This window comes from Molothrus ater, chromosome 19, assembly GCF_012460135.2.
Source record: "Molothrus ater isolate BHLD 08-10-18 breed brown headed cowbird chromosome 19, BPBGC_Mater_1.1, whole genome shotgun sequence".
NCBI lineage: Eukaryota > Metazoa > Chordata > Aves > Passeriformes > Icteridae > Molothrus > Molothrus ater.
The window spans coordinates 3,076,610-3,089,474 of record NC_050496.2 but is presented as its reverse complement, the minus strand read 5'-3'; the positions used below and the strand labels follow the sequence as shown (position 1 = coordinate 3,089,474).

Here is a 12,865-nt window from a genome sequence, read left to right as displayed (position 1 = left end):
AATAGCAAATGTCCACTTTGTAGTACTTTTTCTTATATAATTCTAAAATAGAAGGATTTGCTAAGTATTTTTTACGGATTGAAACAGCTTCTCTGCTTTAACAGTCCCTATAAAAACATAATGCTTGTCTAAGATAACACTGACTTAATCAGTTTTAAGTTCATATTTTAGTTTGAAACTAAATGTAGACAATTCTTATTTAACCCCAGATCCAACGAAAATCTGCTTTTAATTAAATAAGGTCGAGTTGACATTTTGCAATTTTCTTGTGGAGACAAGGCCTAGAGCTGGGGAACAGGTTTTTGTTGTTTGTTTGACTGCTGTATTTGTATATTTTATATAATAAACAATGCACTAAATTAAAAAAAATCGATTTACTGAGTGGAGTTAAAGAGACAAAGGGCTCTGGACGACACAGGTTATGGTTGAGGTTGGTGTAAAGTATGTTTTTAAAGGAGTAACGTACAGAATCTTTCATTTAAATACATGAAACCTTTTAGTATCCATTGTCTTCCACAAGCTCATTTGTAGCCACATTTCTCTTCACAGAGAAAAGCAAGGCACAATTCTTCCCAAGAATATTTCTGGGATTCACATTCTCTCAACCTCAGAGAAAGAAAACACAATTCTTATCATTTGCTGTGCCTGTGTTTGTGCAAAAGTAGAATGCAATATGGAGATTGTTTACCCACAGTGATGGTGTTTTGTTTCCTTGAGGTTCAGAGAATGTGAATCCCAGAAATATTCTTGGGAAGAATTGTGCCTTGCTTTTCTCTGTGAAGAGAAATGTGGCTACCCTCCTTCACCAGACTTTTATTGTCTCTCACCTCCACTGAGCACCCCACTGTGTAAAATCCACGTTTAAAAAGCAGAATATCTTTGCAACTTGTCTCCAGTATGAGGAAAAAAACCCAACCCAACCCTGTTTGTAATGCCAGAAGTTGTTTCTTTATTTTCCAGGGCTTGAGCACAGGGCTGTGCTGCAACTGCAGTGACGCTCTTGGGCATGGCAGGGTGGGGTGCAGCAGGTGCTTATTGATACCTTCAGGCTACAGGTAAAGGTGACTGTGTTTTCTTGAGCGTTCACAGACCTGCACGGGTGGATTTTCTTTTAATAATCAGCTTGAAGTGGGCATTGTTTGTCCTCTGCTTTTGGTGGCACACTTTTAAAAAAAAAAAACAACCTGTGGATCTGTGAAAGAAATGGGGACTTGTAAAATTAAAGCTAAACTTTCAAAGTTAAACCTATAAAGTTGAGAAACAATTCAGATCTTGTCCTTGCTGCATCTTCCAGCCTCCTAGTTTTCAATAAAAACGTCATGTTCAGAATTTCAAAAATCCAATAATTTTGTCTTGACCCTACCAAATTTTTAATATTTCCATAAAATTTTCCATAAAATTCCATAAAATTTCCATAAAAAATTTCCATAATTTTCTTCTGGAAGATATTTTTTTCTAAAGTTTTTTTGATTTTTAAATCTCTCATGTTTGGTTAAAGCATTTTACCATTTTTTAGGTTTGGCGTGGTGTTTGAGGAACTCTAGAGCAAGAAATTAAGTGAAACCTGGAATATTGGGTAGTGTTTCTTTTGGATTTTCATAACCCTTAAAAACCACCAAGAAATGTAATGCTGGACCCACTTTTTTGAACACACACACAGTTGTGTCAGGAGCAGTTTTTATTCAGCATTTCTCATTACAGTTCACCAGTAAATATTTAACCAGCGATGACACAAAACTTTACCAGATGCTCCCTAGATCAGTTTTTGTGTTTCTAATTACCAGAGCTGCACACTTCACCTTGTTTCCCCTGTTAGTCCCACCTCCCCAGTGCCCACTGTTTGCTTCCTTTTCTGTGTCTCCAGACTTTGCAGTCTCACAGGACAGTGCTGTGAGTCCCAGATGTAGGAAAAGGGCACCAGAGAGGTGTGAGAGAGGCCAACAGATCCTGGAGCATCTGTCCCTGACAAACCATTTGGTGCTGTGCCCAGCATTTGGGACATTAAACTGCAAAAATACATTTTTTTCTTTCACAGGGACAATCCAAATGTGAGGAGCTGCTGGAGGGGCCTCCTTCCCCCTTTTCCTTCCCTGCACAGAGGTGGGAGGGTTTCCACAGCTGTCCAAAGGAGCTGGAGTGGTCGCTTGCACTGAGGGAAATGTGCTGCAGCTTTGCAAAATTGCCTTTGGCGCCTGCTTGAGTGTTCCTGTAGAACCAGCAAATTCCATTTTTCTCATCAGTTGATGCAGCAATTTTCAAAACAAGCTAGGCAGCATTTTTAAATACTTTCATTGCAGTTTCTTTAGGAACTGGGAAATGTCCAACAATCCATCCATCTCTGCTGTATGGTTGTTCCAGAATTGGAATTACACTTTCTCCATTGTAGTGTTTATGCTCCTATTGCTCAAATCTCACCCATCTCTATATCTACTGCTTGATTTTCTTTAGCAGCTTAAAATGAATTTAAACAGCCTTTTAACACTTCACTTCTCCAGTCATGGTATCTATCTTTTTGTTTAAAGCAGCAGCACAGAGTGATGAACAGCACATGGAAGTTTTAATTATTTTGTGATTATATCCACTCAAGGATATCCAGGCACAGATTGCTAATGAAATACAGCTCAGTGATCCCATTTCTTGTTAATGGGATCACCTTGTGACAAGTATTTTCTAAGGAAAATGATGCATTTGATAAATTTGATACAAGAAAGAAAACAGAGAGAGAAATGGTTTCTTTTTTTTTAAGAGGCTGTTGTTTCTGCAGACATTAGTCATTTAATAAAGTTGTGCCATCTAGAGAGAGATGTATTCAGATTTGCTACCTGGATGTGCAGATACCAAATAAAGACCCTCTGGGGAGCCCTGCATTCATATTTCTTGAACTGTGGCAGTGTGTTTTTAGAACGGTGTAAAAGAATTATCCTTACAGGTTTTGTGTGGAAACCCAGGGCACTGGGAATATTTCTGTGTCTGCTCTGGGGTGCCCTGACCCCCAGGGCAGCACTGACTGACCCTCATTCATGGAGAAAGTTTCCCAGACTTCAAGATAGACTGGAACCCACAAAAGTGTGAAATAGATTATAGAGAGTAGTGCAGGTGTATCACTAGGTGAGAAATTGAGGTTTTGGGATTTTTAGTATGTTGTGGATGGAAGCAAGATGGAGGACACAGGGTGTCTGTCCTGGATTTCTTCTTCATGCTTCTTCTTCATGGGTTTGGGTGGCATTTTGTAATTGGGCAGAAAAGTCTGCATTGGGGGCTCTTTGGGATCAGTTATTGGGTTGAAAGGGAAAATAATCCAGGTGTCAGTTCTTAATTGGATAGTTTAGTCTTAAAAGACCTTGTAACAAGAGATTGTTGGCCATTTTGTGCCTTCTAATGAAAAGCTGCTGAACTCACAGTAATGAGACTGTTTTACTGCTAAGAAATAATAAACACTTGAGTTCTAATATGAATTACTGTCTCAAGTGCCTTCAGTCCAGACCCAGAAAAACCAATGACTGGAACCCCCACAGTTTTGGAAGCTCTTTTATCTGTAGAAGAACATATTTGACTCCTGCATGTAGTGACTGGACAAGAGGGGATGGATTTAGTAGGTTTAGGTCAGATATCAGGAAGAAATTCTTCCCTCTGAGGGTGGGGAAGCCTCTGGAAGTGCCCAAGGCCGGGTTGGATGGGGCTTGGAGCCACCTGGGATGGAGGAAGGTGTCCTTGCCCATGGCATGGGTGGAACAAGATGATCTTGAAGGTCCTAACTTGCTTTTTGTGTATTTTTTTGTGCCGTAACAGTGGTCCCTGTGATGCTGAAGGCGCTGACATACGACGAGAAGAGGGGGGCGTGCAGCGTGGGCTCCAACGTCAGGGACGCGGCCTGCTACGTGTGCTGGGCCTTCGCGCGCGCCTACGAGCCCGCCGAGCTCATCCCCTTCATCAGCCACATCTCCAGGTGGGCTGCCTCCACCCAGGCTGCTGGGTTCAGCCTTTTTCTGACTTTTTCTGAGGTGTTTTAAAAACTTTTATTCCGTTTTCAGTCTCATGTGAAGGGTGAGGCAATACAGGTGTTGTAATTCACACCATCACAATCAGAAGCCAACTATTTCCTAATTACAATACACTAAAAGTGTTTCTTGGCCTATCAACTTTTACCACACCATACTATAAATACCTTAAAGTAAATAATCTAAAATTACTCTCTGTGGGTCATACTACAATGCATCTTTCATAGTTTTCTTTCTCCATATATATCAATATCCCATTTCCTAATTACAATACACTAGAAGTGTTTCTTAGCCTATCAACTTTTACCATACTATAAATACCTTAAAGTCAATCATCTGAAATTACTCTTTGTGGGTCCAAATACAATGCATCTTTCCTAGTTTTCTTTCTCCATATATATCAATATCCTATTGCCTAATTACAATACACTAAAAGTGTTTCTTGGCCTATCAACTTTTGCCACACCATACTAAAAATACCTTAAAGCCAATCATCTAAAATTACTCTTCGTGGGTCCTACTACAATGCATTTTTCATAATTCTATGTCTCCATATATATTTACATATGTATGTCTATATCATATATATGATAGATATCTATCTATACATATCTATCTATATCTCTCTATATCTATATATATATATCTATATATTTCTATATATCTATTGATATATCTATATCTATATATGATATCTAGTCTGTTTTGCAAGGCCATCCTTTGAAATTTGTTTCTAGTTCCATTTCTCTCTCAGCAATGCCTGTCCTATTCCATGGCATTTCTAAGTCACCATTTCTTATCTCAAGGTTTACCATACATATGCACACAGTGTGAGCCTTCTGCCAGGTTTTGAGAATTTCCTACAAATCCATTTCCCACAATTCCCCCTCTCTCTTGAACTGAGCTAGGAAACTAATACAGGTCATTTTTTAAGTCTATTAAAACTTAAGGTGTCTGCTAACACATATGCTGAATAGCTTAAAAGTAAAGAATTGTGTATGGGTGGGTGGTGGTGATGTAAACATATCTATTTCCTTTTTGTGTGATGACTTCAATTCCCTCTGTTCACCTGATTTTCAAAGGAAAATCCAAAGAAACTCACTGTAAGATGGATAAGAGAAGTCAGTGGAGGCTTTGCAGGGTGTCATCTTCTGTCTGCTTGATCCACCTTCTCTGTGGAGACGTCAGGGACATCAGCTCAGGGAGTTTAAGAACAGAAGTTTAAGAGAAGATTTGGAACCTTAGTTCAGTAGAGGCAGAAATAACAAACTATTCTAAAATGGAGGAGTTGCTTTATGGAGTCATAAAGGGCTGTAAGTATTAGAAGAAAACTTAAGGAAGAGGTTGTTTCTTACTTTTTCAGCTGTGTCTTGTTCCTAACAATCCAAGATTTGTGGGACTTCATCAGATGGGTGTTGTGCAAAGAATAAAGCATATTTTTATTGACCAGCTTACAGCTTCCAAATTGAGCAGGTTAAGTCTAAAAGAATAAAGTATACCTCAGCTCTACTTCTATGCAAATTATAATTTTCCTTTTAAAGTGTTCCAATTCAAAGATTATTTTGAATAGAAGATAAAACCACTTCCAGTTTCTAAAAGGGGTAAGAACCTTACGTGGTAATACTAAATCCTTAACACAGCACTTTTGAATAGCAGGGGTTTTATTACTAAGAAGGTGTTTGAGTTAAAGTTAACAAATACATGAGAGGATTTTTCCTCTTTTGATGCCTTGTGGTTTTATAGAGCAGAGCAGAGTGCAGGATTTCACTTAGCAGTGAACAGAAGTACCTGGTGTAGTTCTTTTTCAATCCGTGGTTTCTGTTTCAAAAGACTTTCCAAAGTAAAATCTTTAAGAGATTTCCAAATCTATGCTACTGCAATGGTGGACTACAAGTTGCTGCAACTTTTCTCTTAATACTGTTGCTATTTTTGCAGATACAAACTGGTTTTACCTTTTTTCTTCTGTCTCATGTTCTCCCTCCTCCTTGCCTGTGGGATTCTCTCTTTGTTGTTTGGTCTTTTTGTTGGCCACACACTCGCTGACATTTTGAGGTTTCTTAACAGGTGACTTGCACTGCAAACACACAATGTGGCTTCTCACAGTTTCTTGGCACACTTTTAGTACAGCCATTGACAGCAGCTTTGTCTCCATCAGAAGGGTTTTATCAGTGGTCATTTAGTATTTTCTTTAAAAAAAAATAGAAGTTTGGACTATGCAGTGATCTGTGGTTCTGGATATATGCTTTAATTTTTAGGGACTTTCTTGCTTCTACATTGCTGACAAAACTATTTCAATCTCCTCCAAAAAGCCTACTTTGCCCACCCAGGGCTACCTAGTGAGCTCAGCAGGCTCCCAAAGATTATGTGACTATTTCTTTATTCTTTAAAAACAGTTTTTAAAGTTCTTTGAGACAATCTGTGAATGAATCCATTTTTATTCCTGGACACAGTGTCCTGGCTGCTCTCTGCTGGTTTTCACCCCTGTAGTTTCACTTTCCAGTGCTGGTCCTTCACTGCAGGCTCACCCAGCAGGTCTCTGCCCTGTGGTAATTGCTCCTGGTGTTTTTTGAGACCTTGATAAAACCTTCCTGTCTAAGAACCTGCTGTCCATCTTCTTAAGGTCAAGCACCATTTTCTTCCATTTTTTCCACAGAGAGCAGACAAGAAATGCTGAGACATTTTAGCCTTGTTTCTCTCATGAGGTGTTTCATGGTGTTTTGATGATGTTTCATCTACACTGGCATAGATTGTGAAGGAGAGGAGCCTGGTGACTCTAAGCTGTGATAGGAGGTGATGCCTAAAACTTCCCCTGTTTTGGGATAATTTTTGGAAAGAGAAGCTCTAGGATAGCCCTGCTTCACTTTGGCATGCTAGCAACAGTGACATTTGCCACAGTAAGTTATTAATGAGATATTGTATTTTGAAGGCTCATATTTAATTCACTTCTAGCTGAGTTCATGCTAAATTATCTGTTGTATGAAATTCTTAACTGAGGGTACCTGAAGATGTATTTGCACAGTGAAATAATCCCATGATATTGTATTATTGTAAATATTGTATTTTAATTGAGACTGTAAATACAGTCTTGTGTTCTTGTTTTTAATCTAACCAGCACTAATGGTAGCAGTGAATGCACACTGTGACCAGAGTGGTAACAAATGCTTCTGGCAGAGTGGTAACAGCTTTGCAGAGTTACATTTATGTTCTCACTGCCTGCAAATCTTTAGTCTTGGTATGGGCAGACTTGTCCTGAAGTCTGGTTCAAATCTGATAATTTTTCTAGATTGGTCATCAGTTGGTGAAAATAAAAGCTCTGCTTCCATCCTCTTGAGTTGAAAAACTTTAAAGGTTTCTTTTAAGGTTGGGATTGCTTTTTGCTTGTAGAAACTTAAAAAGGCCAATTGTTAGTGTTCAAGCCTTCCCTTTATCAGAATTCTGATCTGCTCTGTCAGAACTTTTCTTGTGCTCATGATGCTTTGAACAATATATTTCCTATTTCATTTCCTCCTTTCCCCCTGCCATGCTGCAGTGTTGGTCTCCATAGGCTTGATGCAGGTTTACCTTGTGATTTTTCAGAGTTTGTGGTATTTAGTTTTATGGTCACAAAGCTTTGTTGGTGGGACCTCTGGAAGAGATGTTTATGGCAGGAGTTGTGTTTCTGAAGAAGCTGGTGCCCTTCAGCTTCCAGCCTCTTCTGGAAACAAATTATTTTCTTTTCAGGAAAGTGTCAAATGACAATATTTGAGATCCCTCTGCCTGTGGTAGTAAAACCAATGAGAGCTGTGGCTGTGCCACCTATGACAACTTCAGCTGGGGATAAATTGTGGGGATGGAGAGAAACACGGGGTGGAAGCTGAAAATTGTTAATGAACAGCTGTAAGGTGCTGTGGTTTGTAATATTTTAGTTTTCCAACAAAGCTGCAAGGTATTTTAGCAAGTATTAATTCTATACAAGGCTTCCCTTAAAAATTTTTGTAGTTATAGTGGCCATTCCTTTTCTAAATCAACTCTTCAAGGTAGAATTGCTACTCCAAAGAGAAATGGTGAAAAAAAAATTCAAATAAAGTATGACACACAGTTTCACCTATTGTGTCAGCAAGCTGATAATTACACACGGCTTTTTTTTAAATCTAGCCTTAGGTGTGTCACTGTTTTACTTAAAGAAGAGTCATCCTTCTAGCCACAAGCAAATTGTTGCTACCCTTCAAAAATGCAGCACTCAGCATCTTGAAACAAAATGCATAAGATCCATTGTGAGCTGAATTACACAGCAAAAACGTCTGCCTGGATAAGAATACAAACTATTAGAGAAAAATAGTAAACACCTTCCAAAAGTGTGATGAGTGATTGCAGTCCTGAGCTGCTGGCTTTGCTTAGTGCTGGGAATTGCACAAGGTTGATCCTGGACTCAGTGTTCAGCTGCTGGAAGCACATGGGACCCACTTAGGTAGCAAAATCCATTAACTGGGTCCTGCCCTATGCCCCCTTAACAGCAGTTACAGATTAAAGCAGAGGGTGATTTAAAGCAGGGGATTCTTTTTTCCTTTTCTTGTATCATTTTGTCATTGAAAGACATTGTTTTTCCAGCAGTCAAGGAACACAAATATTTCACTTTGGACCAGTGAAAAATCACTTTAAACTGCATGAAGTCAGATTGGTTTTTTAGTAAAATTTCAGACAGTGCTTTAAAAGAAATCCTTCTCTCTATATTTACTGTCAGCTGATTCTTCCCTTTTTTATGAATGTTCTCTTCAGTGATGAAATTGGCTGAATACTGAAATTGCAAACTTAGATTGCTGTAGATCATAGATCAGCCCATCTTCTTCCTGACCTTGCCACTCTTTTAAGAAAAAACAAAAAGAAGTAAAAAATATAGAGAACACTTATTGGAAATACATGCCTGAGAGTGTTTCTAATAGCACTTGCTTGTATTTTTCCATGTCAGTTTTTTTCCCAATTCATATTTCAACAATATACACTTGCTCATCTGCTTAATGGTCTCTTAAAGTCTAGTTAAACTGGTTTCTAAAACCTTGCCTCATCTATTCAAACTACAGGACCACAAAAAGAAAATTCTTGGCAATGCAGATGAAACTTCACTTCTATTGCAGGACCATGTTGCTCTTTTTTGAGATGCACACACTGAAGTTGCTGTTTAAGCATATCTTTATAAAAGCACCACTTGACTGAGCTTTGTTTGTTTCTCTCCCAGTCTCTACATGCAGCCTCTCTTTTTAAGCTTACCTATGAGGAAAGTGAAACAGAATTTAATGACTTGGAAATGTGGGTAATTTGATTCCTGCCCCCTTGGGTGTGGAAGTTGCCGTCTGTGAAGTGGCAGGTGCACAGTAAGGAGCTGAACTGTTTTGTTTAAAACCTAAACAAAAAAATAAAAAGGAAAACACACTTGTACTCTGTAATACAATTAGAGTGATTAAATGGTTGCTGGCCATCTGAACTGTGTGGAGCTGTGCAGGGTGCAGGTTCCTTTGCCTGTTGTGGCTGCTGGGGGGGGTCAGGAGCTGGGATCTGAAACCAGAAACAAGTTTCAACAAGTTTCAAAATATGACCTTGCAAAAAGATCAGATATTTTAGAGAATTAGGCCGGTGTAGGAGGGTCAGGATTTGGGATCTGTTTGGATCTGGGATTTCTTGAGAACTTGTGAGAAATGGATTTAGAAAGGTTTCTCAAAACCTGACAGAAAGCTCACACAGTCTTATACATCTGTATGCAAACACTGAGATAAAGTGTACTGATTTAAGAAGGTCATGGAATAGAGATGACATTGGTGAGAGAGAGATTGAACCAGAAACAAGTTTCAACAAGTTTCAAAATATGACCTTGCAAAAAGATCAGATGTTTTAGAGAATAAGGCTGGTGTAAGGGAGTCAGGAGCTGGGATCTGCAGGGATCTGGGGTCTGTCTCTGTGGGTGCAGGGCACCAGGGCAGGCAGCCTTGGCTTCCCCAGGGTGCTGCCTGGCTTTGGGAGGGGGGAACGGGCAGGTGTGGCTCAGGATGGATGATGGAGCTTGCTCCAGGGCAGGATTGTCCTGCAGAACTGGGAAATCTGAAGCATGGCTTTGAGCTATGTCTTGTACTGTGATGAAATATGGGGAATGGCTTTCTGCAGTTATGTTCCTGCAGAGGAGAGCTGGGTGCTGAAGGCACTTGGGCAAAGGGACCTCTGTATCACAGACCCTCTCCTTTCCTCTTTCCCCTTTCCTTTTTCTTCTTTTCTCAGGATTTGTAACTCCTGTTCTAAGCATTTTTCTTGCTGCTCTTTTCCACATGTGTATTTCTTACACTTGGACCATTTTACTTCAAATTTTTGGATTGGAATAACTCACTGAACAGCACAGGAGGGTGGGTGGTGAACAGGATGTGTGAGAGCTCTGTGTGAGCTGGGTTAGAGGGACTGCAAAAGTAGCAGCGTGGAAATGGGAATGGTCACAGCATTTCTCCTTCTCTTTAGACCTTCTCCTAGGTAAATGGGAGGAATTAAATCTGAGACATCTGCAGTGTGGCTGGAGCAGGCCCTTGTGCTTGCTCCTTGCCTTGTGGGGCTCCTGCAGTGGTCTAACACAGCTCCATGGGGTGAAGTGAACAGGGAAGCTGCTCTGGTCTCAAACATTTAAGAAAACCTGAGTCTAGATGTGTTTTCATCAGCCAGCTCCCTGTGCAGCCCTCCCAGGTGGGCTGGCATGAGTGGGGAGGTGCAGAAGGGGCTGTTTGCAGCAGCAGTGCTCCACAGACCCAAGTCTCACCTCCTTTTCTTGCTTGGATTGTTCAAACACACCTTGCTTGTGGTGGTTCTTGTGCCCTTTCCTTTCCTAACGTACAGCAGGGAGGAGAGTTTGCTGTCCTGGTACCACTTCACCCTTTTTAAGGCTCAGGAAGGAAATTTTGGTTTTGTACCAAATAGGCAAGAGGTTTGAGAGTTTATTTTTCTCCTCCCACAGCTTCAGGGTGGCACACTGGGGTTGATGGCAGCACATTCCCAGGGGATAGCAGCAGGATCAGCTTCTTGCTGCCTGTGGCTAGTAGAGACTGGAAGTGCCTGCTGCAGGTGGTAAAAGGAGTTCAGGTTTATTGCCTGGTACACCTTGTGCTTGTGAGCTGAGGGCAGCTGGTGCTTGTGCTTAATTCTGTGTTCTGATGTCTTTCACCTGGGCCACCTCTGCTCCCTGGGTCTTCCCACCTTGTCAGGGAAGGGAATGAGACCCACAAGGGCTGGGGAGTGCTCACTGACATACTTGGAGTCTTCTGACTTTCCCTGAGGCCAGTTAGGTGAGGCCTTGGGAGGATGGATAATGAGGAAAGGGAGAATTATCAGTTGACTGATAAAATTGCAACTTACTTTTTAAATCTGTGTTTATTGTGGACTTAATTGCTGCTGTGCATGGAGGCCCCATATCTCTTAAGGGGCCAGGAAAGTGTTTCCAGGGGGACTGAAGGGTGCAGAGGAGAGAGGAAAGGTGTTCATGGGACTGGAGGGTGTAAAGAAGGCAGGAAAGGTGTTCCAGGAGGACTGGAGGGTGTAAAGGAGCCAATAAAGGTGTTCATGGGACTGGAGGGTGTAAAGAAGGCAGGAAAGGTGTTCCATGGGGACTGGAGGGTGTAAAGGAGCCAATAAAGGTGTTCATGGGACTGGAGGGTGTAAAGAAGGCAGGAAAGGTGTTCCAGGAGGACTGGAGGGTGTAAAGAAGGCAGGAAAGGTGTTCCATGGGGACTGGAGGGTGTAAAGGAGCCAATAAAGGTGTTCATGGGACTGGAGGGTGTAAAGAAGGCAGGAAAGGTGTTCCAGGAGGACTGGAGGGTGTAAAGAAGGCAGGAAAGGTGTTCCATGGGGACTGGAGGGTGTAAAGGAGCCAATAAAGGTGTTCATGGGACTGGAGGGTGTAAAGAAGGCAGGAAAGGTGTTCCATGGCACTGGAGGGTGTAAAGGGGACAATAAAGACGTTCCATGGGACTGGAGGGTGTAAAGGAGCCAATAAAGGTGTTCCTGGGGACTGGAGGGTGTAAAGGGAACAATAAAGGTGTTCCATGGGACTGGAGGGTGCAGAGGAGCCAGGAGAGGTGTTCCATGGGGCCTGGAGAGGTAAAGAAGGCAGGGGAGGTGTTCCATGGGGCCTGGAGAGGTAAAGAAGCCAGGAAAGGTGTTCCATGGGGCCTGGAGATGTAAAGAAGCCAGGAAAGGTGTTCGTGGGGCCCAGAGGGTGGAAAGGAGCCAGGAAAGGTGTTCCTGGGACTGGGGGGTGTAAAGGAACCAGGAAAGGTGTCCATGGGGATTGGAGGGTGCAGAGCCATCCTCTGCTCCTCCTGGCAGCAGGCAGGTGTGGTGCACTTGGGGCAAGTCAAGACATGATCCTTTGAGTAGCTTAAACAAATACCCCACTTGCTTTGACATCACCAGTTTCTTTATGTTAGGAAATCCTGGTGCAGTATCACATAAACTCCCACGACAGAGCAGACAGGTGAAGACACCTTTGAGGTGTTCCACCCTCTGCACTAAGCCTGGCTCTGGGGAGGATGTGCCTGTGCTTCCAAGTGGGAATTAGCCTGAAAAGAGCATTTGTGGAGTTTGAGAAGTTAGAATGCCTCATTAAAAGGATTAACATGGAACAGTGAGTGCAGGGTGATTTAGCAATCTAACGGGGCACTGACAGAATTCCTGGGGTTTTTATTTTGCTCACCCAGTGTTGTTTGCAGCACTGAGTGACTCAGGTGGCAGCACAGACAATATACTGCCTTATACTGACAATTCACTGGCTTTATTTACACAGCTTTCTCTTAAGGTTGCAGAAGAATAAGAAAAAATGGAAAATGTGATTATAAATGAGCTCTTGTTTGATGCAGTGAGGGCAG

General features: G+C 41.5%; 1 protein-coding gene across 1 annotated transcript in view; it reads left to right on the top strand.

The window, feature by feature from the left end:
• The window catches only part of TBCD (tubulin folding cofactor D), a 125,228-nt gene that overhangs the window by 47,684 nt on the left and 64,679 nt on the right, over positions 1–12,865 (top strand). Inside the window, exon 15 of the mRNA XM_036394383.2 lies at positions 3,790–3,946. Coding sequence (XP_036250276.1) covers positions 3,790–3,946 — 157 coding nt within the window. The remainder of the gene's footprint in view (positions 1–3,789; positions 3,947–12,865) is intronic.